Source organism: Daktulosphaira vitifoliae, unplaced genomic scaffold, assembly GCF_025091365.1.
Source record: "Daktulosphaira vitifoliae isolate Bord-2020 unplaced genomic scaffold, ASM2509136v1 Scaffold_4, whole genome shotgun sequence".
Taxonomy (NCBI): domain Eukaryota; kingdom Metazoa; phylum Arthropoda; class Insecta; order Hemiptera; family Phylloxeridae; genus Daktulosphaira; species Daktulosphaira vitifoliae.
Window position 1 is genome coordinate 23023863 of NW_026099575.1, and position 12656 is coordinate 23036518.

A 12656-nucleotide genomic window follows, 5' to 3' on the forward strand; every position below is an offset into this window, starting at 1 on the left:
AAAAAAAAAAAAAAAGGAAAAAAAAGGGAAAAAAAAAAAAAAAAAAAAAACGCATCATAGTAAAATTAATACCTTTTCAGCTTCACATCGAAGCTAAAAAACGCGCACAATGCGTCATAGTTAGGAATAGTATAGATGATGTGCTTGTTGTCTCTTTTATATAGTTTTAAAATTTTATTAAAATCAGTATTTTAAAATAGAAATTTAAAACTTTTGAAATAAAATGCAGAAAAAAAATTTTAAATGGCATTTTTTATGGTATTGTAATTTTTAAATATTTTTCTAAATTTCTAAAATTAAGAGTTTTTCCCAATTTTTGTTGACGATAGATTCAACTAGCTTAAAATCAGGTTTTTTAACGCATAGACCAACAAAATCAGTCCAGTGTCATTTAATGTACAGCTAATTTTATTATAATATTTTCTATTTATATTATGCAAATTTGTTTTGTATCATTTTAAATGACTCTCCTCACAGAAAATTAGGNTATATTATGCAAATTTGTTTTGTATCATTTTAAATGACTCTTCTCACAGAAAATTAGGATCATACGTTAAGATGATAAGTCATACTTCAATTTTTGAATTTATCTTTTTTATTATTTTATTTGTTGATTAAAGAAATAGACCACACGACTTTCAAATTCATAAATTAATTTACACAATAAATACTATTCATACTAAAACCTAAATACTTTTTTTTGCGTTGTAATGTATTAATAGAAAAAAATGTTCAGATTTTTAGTCATTTTTGTGGTTTTAATATATTAATTAAATACACAATCAAACTTGTGATTAAATATTCTTCAAAACTTAACTTTATTTAAATTCTTATAAAAAACTTAATTTAATTAAAAACGTATAAATTCATTATATTATTAGCTAATGAATACAAAAAATACATTTTTATTTACATGTATATATATATATATATATATAATATATTATAATATTATAAGTACTAAGTTTTGAATTTTGTTCCAGCTGCCAATTAATAAAGTGTAATAAAATACCGTGTATATAAACAAATTCGACTTAAGTGAATTATGATGCAATAATAAACAAATTTTGATAAATTCTTGGTACTTTATTTAGATGTTTGAATGTACTTGAATTTATAATTTAGTGGCATCATTAAACGGCATTGGGTCGGTAGATAAGCTAAATTCATTGTTTTGGGTCATGCGTAAGTAAGGCTGGCATAGAGGATTTTGAACTCTACCAATAGCTGAGGTATCATTATGTGTAAAAGCCACCGGAGCATCATAGAACGCTGGATTATATACTGTAGTTGCGTTATTTGACTGTTTATGTCTAGCTATCCTTAAAGTGGACAATAAACTATTTTCTGAAATTACATTTTTTAAATCAGGTAAAGTAATTGAGGAGGTATCATGAGAATCTAGAACATTCTGCAAATTTGGCGATAATGATAATTCAGACATCGATCTATAGATACCAGTCGTTTGAACATCCTGACTCAAAGACAGATCACGGCGTTTTCGTTGTCTCTCTTTACTGATCTTCCGAATATCATCTAATACGGGTCCTTGTTTATCTTCTGGCAAAACAGCACACATTTCCTGCAAAATCTTTTCATTCACATATTTAGCTTAACTTAAATTATAATTACAAGTTTTATTTTATAAACAATAATCATTTTTTAATATAGCATTTGATATTTCAAAAAAATAAGATAAAAACAGAAAATTATTCATATTTTTACTAATTATAAAGATTATTATTGATGGGTTAATGGATGAATAAGTTATTAAGATTTTTTATAACAAAATTTTAAGCAAATATAACAAAAAATAATCTTTTCAACAAATATAAAATCAATAATTTCGAAGTCAGTATTAACGAGGTTATTTATATTTGATATATTGATAAAATACAATATATTGTACTTACTGTATATTTTTGTAATGTTATCAATGCATTCACAATATTTCCTAAGACTCGATGATTGCTCCTTTGTCTGCTACTAGTTACGGCCTTAGTCATTGGACTTTGACAATGTAGGCAATTATAAATAGTAGTTATATCTTTTGAAGTATTTTTCTTTTGGCTACTTAAAATCGAATCGACGTCTAAGAACGACCATCCTTGAAAAAACGTTTTTAAACCAAAAATTAATAATTATAAATACTCTGGATGAATTATCCAGTGTTTACTATTTATCATATTTTACTATTTAACTTTTTGACTAAATAAATCAATCTACTTGTCTTACTAGTTAATTTATAGTCTTATTCTCATGTATATATTTTTTTTATTTTTGTACTTTTAAAAATAAATTTTGTTTATATAGTTAAAATCATAGGTATAATATTTACGAGATATTTTATTAATTTTTTATATTTTACTTTAAGTGGAAGTGAGTCATATTGAAATTTATGATGTATAACATTTTGGTATAACTCATTCAAATTTGTTATTCTTTAACTAAATATACAAGCTGATTTTATAAAGTTTAACTTAAATTTAATATAAATTGAAAAAAAGTAAAACTTAATGAAAGACTTGTTGTAGGTAGAAACTTTGAAATCATTTAGCTCGAAATGCCTTTTATAAGATAAGGCTTCATAGTGCGATATTCGTTAGCTTTAAGGTACATATGTAAAAATAAAATATTTTACATATAAAAACGAACCTCTGACTGTTTTAAATTTGCTAGAAACTGTATCTGCTCTTGTAAAATAGTTCTTATCAGTCATTCTTCCTAAACTTCTAGACGCAAAATTTTCCTTTTCTATTTTTGGTAGCGATATGCTAAAGCGTTGTACATTGTTTGATTCAGGAATACAAATTATTTCTACACCATCCTGGAATTCCATTAAAACTTGCAATAGGTTATCAGCCCATGACCAACCTATTAAAAGTATTATACTTATAGTATAACATAAAATATTCGAATATACTTAATTGTATTTGTCACTTAGTAAAAATATGTATAAAATAAAATTGTATTGTTTTATAAATGTAAAATGCTATTAAAAGTTAAGTATGGTTTCAATTTTAATAATTCATAAAAATTAATTTAAAATGTATGTACCTTTTTGTATAGCATCATGTAAAGCCTCAGTTGGCTGTATAGCATTGCGGCAAAGGAGTCTGGCAAACGTTCCAAGAGAATGGAGCTCTTCTTTATCCCAGCGTCGTTGCCATTCATCTAAATGCCAACACGTTTTGCGCGATACATCATACAGTTGTTGTAGGAATGGTTGAAGTGATGGTGTTAAACGCCTGTCGGATTGAGCAGCTGTATGCAAATGATCTAATACAAATTTGACTAAATCGAAGTCGTCTTTAAAATGTGTAGTCACTGCATCAGTATAAACGCTACTTAGTAATTGCCGAGCAGCTTCGTTTTTGTCATCTGAAATACGACGACTGATTGGGCAGCGTATCCTACGTTGGCGGTCTGATCTTTTATTCCGAAAAATTTTAAAACAGGGTACACCGAGATTTCTTTCGGATACCGATTTAATGTCCCTGCGAGTTCCTATAGCTGCTAACGCTTGTTCTATTACTACAGACACAAGATAAGCAGTGTCTAAACTGACTTCTTTTCGACCACTTCTTCCTCCTCCTATACAATGAGGTAATTTCTCTTCATTTAAAAAGCACCATGATGTTGTATCTTTTCCCTAAACATAATAAAAATAAAATTTTAGAGTAAAATCAACATCAATTTATATTTTTATTTTTACCATAACAAATAATTTTAAATGTTGTTTTTTATAAAAACTTACAAAATTCCTTGTTGCTAACATTCCCTTGAAAACTTCACTTATGTATTCTAATTGTTTTTTTGAATATTCTCGTTTTCTTTGTTTTGGACTTATTGTATCAAGTACTCTATGCCATTTATGTAACATAACTGATTCTAAGTTCATCCAATAGCTTTGATCGGGATTTTCGAATGCTTGGCCTGTAACTATCGAGTCACTTCCCAGAGATTTCTCGAATAATCCATACATGTAAGCTTCTATTATTTCTACATCATTTTGATAGTCATCCTCTGGTACAATAGTACGACCAGCTTTAGGGGAATTCAGTATAATATTTACATAAGGAAAGAAGTATGAACGGTGATGCTGAGCTCGGAGAGCAGCTACTAAAGTGTCCAATATGATTAGTATGTGACCTGCCACACACCCATGGTCCCATTGTTCAATAGACCCACATTCTTCTAAGCGAAACCATAAAAGTGATTTGAGGATGTAACCACTAACTACACACACGCCGCTATCTCCGTTTCTTAACTTGGGTATTTTAGTTTGTAAAAAATGATTTATATTGCTAATTACACTGCGTTCGGAGTAATGAGTTTGATATAAACACTCCGCACCTGGGAATCGAATTTGCCAGGTAGATTGACGGTCAAAACAGCGTACAGATTGGTGAGGTGTTATAGGAACTACAAAATACCCCTGAAAACCCAAAATAATTGAAGTCAAATTTAAAAAGTTGCACACGTCATCTTAACTTACCATGGAACAAGCTCTCTGGTGTAAAAGAATATCAGGATGAGTTATAGGCACTCTAGATAATAAATCGGTGTACTTTGGAAAACTTTCAAATTGAATGAAAGGTAAAAGAACAATTGCAACTTCGGTAGGTAGTTTTGGACCAGATACTCGGAGCTTTACACATTGGGCGTCCTCAACCACGTTTATACAAAGATCTTTAATGTCGGGAAATCTACTTTGGCCACTAAATCCTATAATTTAATATAATATTTATGTTCTAGTGCATTTAGATAAATCGTATTAAACTATAACTATTACCAAGACCAAAATATATATGTTCTTCTGGAGGTATGTTGATAATTTCGTGCAGTACACCAGCATCTATAATTTTTCCAGGACACCCACACAAATAACTTTCGTCTACGTTTTCTGGCGAATCAAGAATATCAATTTTAGACGCAGATATGGCGAGCAGCTCAATAAAACGCATTTTTACTTTGTCTCTAACAATAGTATATTAATATAATTTTCATTATAAATCTTATAAAATAAAATTTTTGAATTAACTTAATGCTTTTTTGCACTTCATTACCCTTAAATTTTAAAACGCGTTTAAAATGTTTTTCAATTTTTAAACGTATTTATAGAATGCCTATTATATTATGCTTTTTAAGTAATGGTACTCTTTCATATTTAATTAGATCAATTTTGTAGCAAATCTCATACATTGTAATCCACAGGTTAACATAATGATGTATTTAAATTAATGCTTAACTTATTCTTTCAGAGTATAATTTTGTTTTAGATAACCTTTTTTGGATGGTTAAATTAAAGTTAAACACGTTTTAAACAAAATATTTTATTTTAATTTAGTTGTTTTAAATGAAAATAATCCCGTCATGGAAAGTTAATTTTATGATTAAAATTTAGCACCCTTCTAAGAACAAATTTTTATTTAATAAAATAATTTGAAAGAGTTTTCAATAAATAAACTATATTACCTTCTGAGATATCCGTAATCATCAGTTAGGTCATTCCATTGTTCCGGTTGATTAGATACTATTCTGATTTTAACAAAGCCTTGAGGTGCATTATCTTCTTCTGTAACACATCTCACAGAATATTCATAATCGTCTTCATATAAATTTGGCTCTGATAGTGAATCTAGCCGAACATAATAAGTGTAGCTTTTTGACAACTGTAAAATCATTAAAACAATTAAATTAAAAGACATATATGTATATATATATATATATATATATATATATATATATATACAGAGTGTTAAATAAATAAGGAAACAGGTAAATTATTATAAATAATGAGAATAATAGATAATCATTTCCTTACTTACTGAACACCCTATATACCATTTTCATATAATTTTACTATTTTACTCAATACTTTACATTCAATGTTATCATTTAAAAAAATGTTATAAGATCAAAAATGATTTAAATATAATTGTATAAATTTTTAGATAAATTCTCACTTGTACATTTGATGAAATTGGTTCTGAATTAACTAAAAATTTACTAGCAAACCGTTTGTCCAAAATACCAATGCCACACAACAATCTTTGAATTATTTGATCGATAGTAGTTTTAATTTCTCTTGAGTTACCACATGTGGGTAGATCATCTAAACAATATTTGTACACCTCGTAAACAATTCATTTAAGCTATAAATTTACTTAACAATATACATTAATATGTCCTATCCAAGATTATATGTATACATATATATTTATAATAATTCTCATATAGTTTGAAATATCAATGGGTATTGAGAAAATAGAATAAGTAATGTGATAGCCCACACAATTTTAGAAATAATCTGAATTATAATTAAAACTTCATGTATTTTATAATACTATATTGTAATTGATATTTGCTTAACTTGAGAATTGCTGTAATAGTTGCCCAAATTATAATAACATTACATTACAGAGTCATAAATACCCAGAATTTATTTTAAAATATCAAATGAACGATGCAAAAAAAAGCTTTTTGCTATCTTTAAAAATTAAAAACTTGCGGTGTTTTACTGGTGATTAATAACACGTACTATCAATCTTTTTAAAATACTCAGTTCTAAATCCCTTTTTTGTAATTGGTAAAACTGTTCTTAACAGAAAAAAAATTATATTTATTCTATGATAAAATTAAATTGCTGAATTAAAACTTTAAATAAATAAATGCTCACTATAAGAATTTGTTGAGAATTTTCACGTGGGTAGAAAGTATATTTCGCGTCTTATGCAAATTTTACACAAATGTTTTAATCAAGGCCAGATTGGTAGTATTTAATAACCAGGAATTATTAGATTGTATGAGTTATAGTAACAATAACAATATATAAGTAATATAATAAATTTACATAAAATTTAATTGATTTTCTCAATTATAGAAAGTGAAGTGTCAGGTGCGGAGATATATAGAAATTTGTAAATGGTTGTAATCGCCAACTATACATAAAAGAGCATTGTGGTTAAACATTCTCGAAGAGCCCGATGTCATAAAAGAAAATAGCCTCAAGCAATTAATTTTTACTATACATATATTAAATTAGTAGAACGCAGAATTTTTATTTTATACCACTTATAAATAAACGCAAAAGACAAGTTAAAGGCCCCAGTTGAATTAAATAAATTATAACATTGTTGTGTGCCTGCCGGGAAAGTCCCAGTTTCCTTATCAGTTCATGCCTGGTTTTTAATATACAATCACTATCTATCAGTCCTTGTTTTAATGGTTATTAAACATAGTTTTTTTTAAATAGTTCATAAGCATTAGAGATGGGAATTATGGTTCACCTAAGTAATCCGATTCATTCGAATCAGGCCAACTAGAAGATCCGGTTCAAAGACCCGTTCGCGATCTAAAAGATATTTTGAATCAATTGAATCGAACATTCAGTATAGTTTTGATTCTTTTGCGGTTCTCGATTCGCGAATCGCATGTATGAGTCGCGATTCGGATTAGGGATATGTCGTATGAACAAATGACGTATGAATATGTTATCATGTTATCATTGATATTTGGTAAGCGATCGAATCGGTTCAGTGTGTTTATACGGGAAAAAATTAATTTTTGAGGGATCCGGATCACTACGGTTTGGCGATCTGAATCATTTTGTTCACTATTTTGACCCGTTCAATGCGATCCGTTCGTTCGCGAACGACTCATCTCTAATAAGCATATAAATTAATTAATTTTATACCATTTACTAGGTTGTTACTATTTTTAATGTTTACTTAAGTAAAATTTCGAAACATTTTTCTATTAATCCATTAAAAAAACGTTTTATATACTGTCAAATATAACTCAATGTATTACAACGTGATATTGTAATCACGATTTAATTTATTGTAGTAATACACATGTTTAAACAGGAAACTAATGGATTTCAAATAAAAAAATGTTTAACAGTAAAAATAACTAATGAATTAATGAAATCAACAGCTTTTACTTTTCCATCCAAAAGCACGATTGTTAGCTTGAGTGTGAAATCGTGTAAATCTGCTATCGTTAAGCGAATTGACTTATTTGATTTCAATAGTGTTGATAAAAGGTCCTAATCTTTTAAATAAAAGTTCTTGTAGATAAATTAGTTCTTAAATAGATCAAATCTATTTAAGACTATTTTTTAAAATACTATAATTATCAAATTGTAGTGGAAAACTATATTTGACATGATAGAAATATTATACAATAGCATGATAGCAATATATGACGTATTACTTTAAACTTATTGTTGAGACAAAAAATATTAATCTAAACAAAATCATTAAATTAAAAAAAAAGTCCAATGTAATGATTTTAATCCCGACTTACCCAAATTTTCATATCCACTGAGAAAATTGACGTTGAGTCTTTGGATTTGTCCGGCGTTAAAACGCAACTCAGTCGACGGCAAGTATAACTCCTTGTTGAGACGACAACCAGCGCCGGTGCTGGTTCCGCAGCCCATTGCGATGAATAAAACAAAACCGTGTAAGGCGGTAACTACTGGCCGCCAAGAGTCGACTAACTACTACACGAGTTCCGACTTCGGGTCCTCCACTGGTTGCTGCAGCCATTGCGGAAGGAAACTTCCGGCCTCTATGTGATGTGATTGATCGTAGGTGTAACAGAGGAGTTCCGGTACTTGGCGTGCTTGTCCCGTGACCAATAACCGAACAACACAAATAAACACACATCCAGCAATAATATTATTATTTCAGTAATTTGATACACTCGAATTATTACAAAATAACTAAACATAACGTCGACAGAACTTGAGTAACAGCGGTGATATTATAAAGTCATAGAACAAAATACATGTTTAACAATATCCTTAGACAACATTGTGAAAATCCGTTGGCGTATAATTCCTTTTTTGTAGCTCGTTCGGGCGACCATAGAAATAGTGGTGACCGGTTTTGCGTCATTAGCGATTATAAAAAATCAGTAGTACAGTGAAGTCGTGGGACAGTATGGAAGTGGCATAGTTGAGACGAGTATAGATGATATTTGACAGCGATTATAATCACTATCATAATAAAAGCATCGATTCAATTCTGTAGATAGTGTTTAATTTTAAAAAATTGGTAGTTGTTCCAAAAGCAAAATTAACTCCTATTTTTTTATTCTACTTAGACTGCCATTAAAACATAGAAAATAGGTCGCCGTATACAATAAGTTATGAAAGCTTTAAGCACCAAAATAACATTTCTGTTCAATTTTAACGGTCATTTGCACATAGAAGATAGGCCTCGGGAAATTTTTTTTTTTTTATCTCATAGTACATAATGTAAGCTTTAATTTAACATATGTTTAAAGGATGCAGTATTTCTGAAACATTTTCAAAAGTTAAGTTGAAAAAGTTCTAAATTTTATACGTACGTTTCAAGTTTTGAACGCCCTTTGTATAAAGGGGAATTTCCCGATTTTAAATAAAAATATGTCGAATGAAAGGAGTATATATAATGTATTTAAAAAAAAAAAATATTGTAGATCTGTACATTTTTCAAAAAGTTATAACAATTTAAAGTTGAAAATTTTAACACAAATATAGCATTTTATTAACTACGGCAATCATTTGCACGTACGTCGTTGGGACAATTTTTTTTTAATTTATATTACGTATCTAAGTTTCAATTTGACATAAGTTTAAAGGACGCAGTATTTCCGGGACATTTTCAAAAGTAAAGTTGAAAAAGTTGCTATTTTGAATCCTCTCTTGTAGGCAGGTATAGGATCAGATTAAAAAAAAAAATCATATCAAATAAAAGGGGATTTCTTAAGATTTCAATATAACAAAATTATTTTGATTTGTTCATTTTTCAATAAATGATGACAATTTAAAAAAAATAAGTGAAAAAAACGTCGAAATTTACCGATTTTAAAAATCGTAATTTTTGGGGGGATTTTCTCCATTAACGGGGAACGTGGGAAAAATTTCCAATTGTTGAGGGTAATGTCTTCAACTAGATATGATTTTTGATCTTTTGACGTAAATAAATAAACACTTCATGGTAAAATTGATACCTTCTCAGTTTCGCATCGAAGTTAATAATATGAATTATTAAGAGTAAAATTTATAAATAACCGAATTTATTTTATAAGATCACTAAAATCCACCAAAAAATATCTTAACCCATTTTTTAACTTAGTAACAATTAAGGGGACCGAGTTTTAGTCATTAAATTTTTACCCCCATAAAAAAAATAGTTCCGGCACCTCTGATTATTTCATTTATTTTTATTCATTATAAATGGTATAAAATATAAATTCTATACATTAATATTTAATAAACTTATTATATATTGTTATATAAAATATAAATTATATATAAAGTGCTAATTAAATCATAATACCTAAATATATTTTATTATTATTAAATGGGATTACACTTAATGTATTAAATAATCATTTTTTAATAAAAAAAAACGAAGGACAGTCTTACTATTGAAAGAAAACCAAAAATGTAAAGAACTCAAATTTTAAATCTCATATACTAGATTTTTTTCAAATAATGTTTGAAATTAGTTGCTAATAAATATTCACAATATTTTAAAATCTTATATATAAAATGTAATTATTATATGTATACTGATTTTGTCTTTAATTTTCTAATTAATTATATTTTTAGTTTGTATAAATTATCGTTAATTTATTTAACATCCACTAGAAAATGTAAAAAAATAACTCGAAACATTCAATTTTTTATAATAATTATTTATTATAGAATATAATATGAAATATATTTTGGGCAAGCAACTTTAGCAATTTAAGTATATTTACATTTTTGCAATCAACAAAATATATTCAGAATAATCTTAAGTAAAAACTACTTACAATATTCAGATAAAAAATTAAACATGAAATAAAATTTAATTTAATTTATACAAAAACAAATATATTTGAAATGTCAATACAAATACTATATGTTTTACAATGAAATGTATATAATCATAATACAATGATTTAAACTTTATTTTTCAGTAAAATATGTTATCCGACAGCAAGCTGTGACAAAAATAAAAGAGTTGTAAGGTATTTATATAATTTCCGAAGTCGGTGGTATATAACGTTAAAATATTGAAAATTAGAATATGTGGAAATTCGTAGATGTAAATTGGATGAATTATAATTTAACCATAATAGTAATCAGCAAATTCTAGATATTTGAGATGTTTTCTATTCGTGTAAAGTTTGTTGTCATTAAATAAGTACATTTTGTTCATGTTGAAAAATCGGCCGAAAAACCCAGTTATAAAATGGTGTCTTTCGTTAATATAATTGTGTTGAATTTCCATGTTGAGTTCGAATAATTTTCCAAATTGTATCAACTAGAAAATTAATTAATCAACATTAACTACAATTGTGATTTACCTATAGAAATTAGATTAATTTACTTAATTTCGACCTGTACTTTTAGGTATGTGCAGTGCTATGTTGGGAATAATAATTCTCAGCAAGTCGAAGAGTTTACTACCGCCTACTACCTAGTCGTTACACATATGTTTTTCGAGACTGTAAAACTTGGTGTTTTTTATACGAAGGACCGCCCGATGCGGAGACGTCATTATGACCTGTAGCTCATATTTAGCATCGATATCAACATCGATTACTCGAGTGTATCTCTTGGCCAATTGGATGACGTTATCCAACAGCACCACAAAACGGATCCATAGTGACGTCTAGACGGGGGCATCTCAACACTATATGTGTGCTTAAGATATCGGGACAAACGGAATAAAATGATTCTAAAAAACATTTTCGTTAATAGTAAAATACTAAAGTTTGTTTAAATAATTATTTTATTACCATTGTCCATCATGATTTCTTCGTCAAATTTAGAGAACAATGAGAACAACCTCTTATCCCATAAATGATTTTTAATATCATGAGGACGAGTTCTAGTAGCGGTTTTTTTTGTTATTATTATTTTCACGTCATAAAGTTCTATTCTCTTTAGTCTTTTCCAAGACTTTAGATGTTTTAATAATTTCTGTTCATTTTTTAGACGGTTTTCTATTAAAGTTGTAAGAATTACTCATTAAAGTGTTGTTTTCTTTAGTTGATGTGTTAATATTTTAAATGGTTGAGTTGAAAGATTATTTTTTGACGATGTTTTGTCCAAGTTCAATGAATTATCCATTAATGTAATTTTCCTATAGAAGTTTTAGAGGGCTCTTTTTTGGTTTCAATAATTGTAGTTAGCGCAAATTTATCTTCTCTGAGCAGTTCTTTTAAAATTGAATTATTTGATAAAATAGGTATCTCCAATTTAATAGGATGTGTAGTAAAAACTGAGCGAATATTCATAATAGGTTTTACTGCTTTAATTAAAGTTTTTTTCTTCTTTGAAAGTTTCATCTCCAAAAAATTCAAAAACTGCCAGTGCAATAAATATAATATCTCTGTCTACTTGAATCGGAAATATGAAATATATGACCAACGTCGTTATCCTGAAAAAAAAAATTCGAATCCATTTTTTCTTATAAGTGTATGCACTCAAAACTTGAAATTTTTAAGTTATACTTAGAGAAAAAAGAAAGATTTAAATATATGCGTACTAATTTATCACAAAAAAATACTTAAACAAAAGATCACCAAACGGTGCCGATTGAAACATCATTGTTTATCCTATTTAAGCAAAAAAAAAAAAAAACTTGTTTACTTTTTTTTTA

At 27.8% G+C, this 12656-nt stretch overlaps 1 protein-coding gene across 3 annotated transcripts; it reads right to left on the minus strand.

Moving 5' to 3' along the window:
- Nucleotides 1–966: 966 nt before the first annotated feature.
- On the minus strand, nt 967–8760 carry LOC126903728 (uncharacterized). 3 transcript variants are annotated; one of them, XM_050682157.1, is made up of 10 exons: nt 8314–8760; nt 5970–6118; nt 5479–5675; nt 4796–4980; nt 4499–4728; nt 3758–4438; nt 3058–3652; nt 2656–2874; nt 1914–2107; nt 967–1582 (listed from the first exon to the last, which is right to left on the minus strand). In XM_050682157.1, the coding sequence occupies exons 1-10, from the start codon at nt 8447–8449 to the stop codon at nt 1115–1117; spliced, it is 3054 nt and encodes a 1017-aa protein (XP_050538114.1). In that variant the 5' UTR covers nt 8450–8760; the 3' UTR covers nt 967–1114. The 3 variants fall into 3 exon arrangements, with proteins under 3 accessions (XP_050538114.1, XP_050538113.1, XP_050538116.1); XM_050682156.1 differs by having other exon boundaries at nt 967–1591; XM_050682159.1 differs by lacking the exons at nt 5970–6118; nt 8314–8760 and having other exon boundaries at nt 967–1591; nt 4796–4906; nt 5479–5632.
- Between the last annotated feature and the right edge of the window lie 3896 nt (nt 8761–12656).

What these genes read in the sequence shown, in the direction of transcription:
- LOC126903728 (XM_050682156.1), bottom strand. Translation starts at nt 8,449, where the DNA reads ATGGGCTGCGGAACCAGCACCGGCGCTGGTTGTCGTCTCAACAAGGAG. An exon ending in CAATTTCATCAAATGTACAA is followed by an intron (nt 5,676 to 5,969) that starts GTGAGAATTTAT and finishes ATGATTTTACAG; the next exon opens with TTGTCAAAAAGCTACACTTA. An exon ending in ACCAGAGAGCTTGTTCCATG is followed by an intron (nt 4,439 to 4,498) that starts GTAAGTTAAGAT and finishes TTGGGTTTTCAG; the next exon opens with GGGTATTTTGTAGTTCCTAT.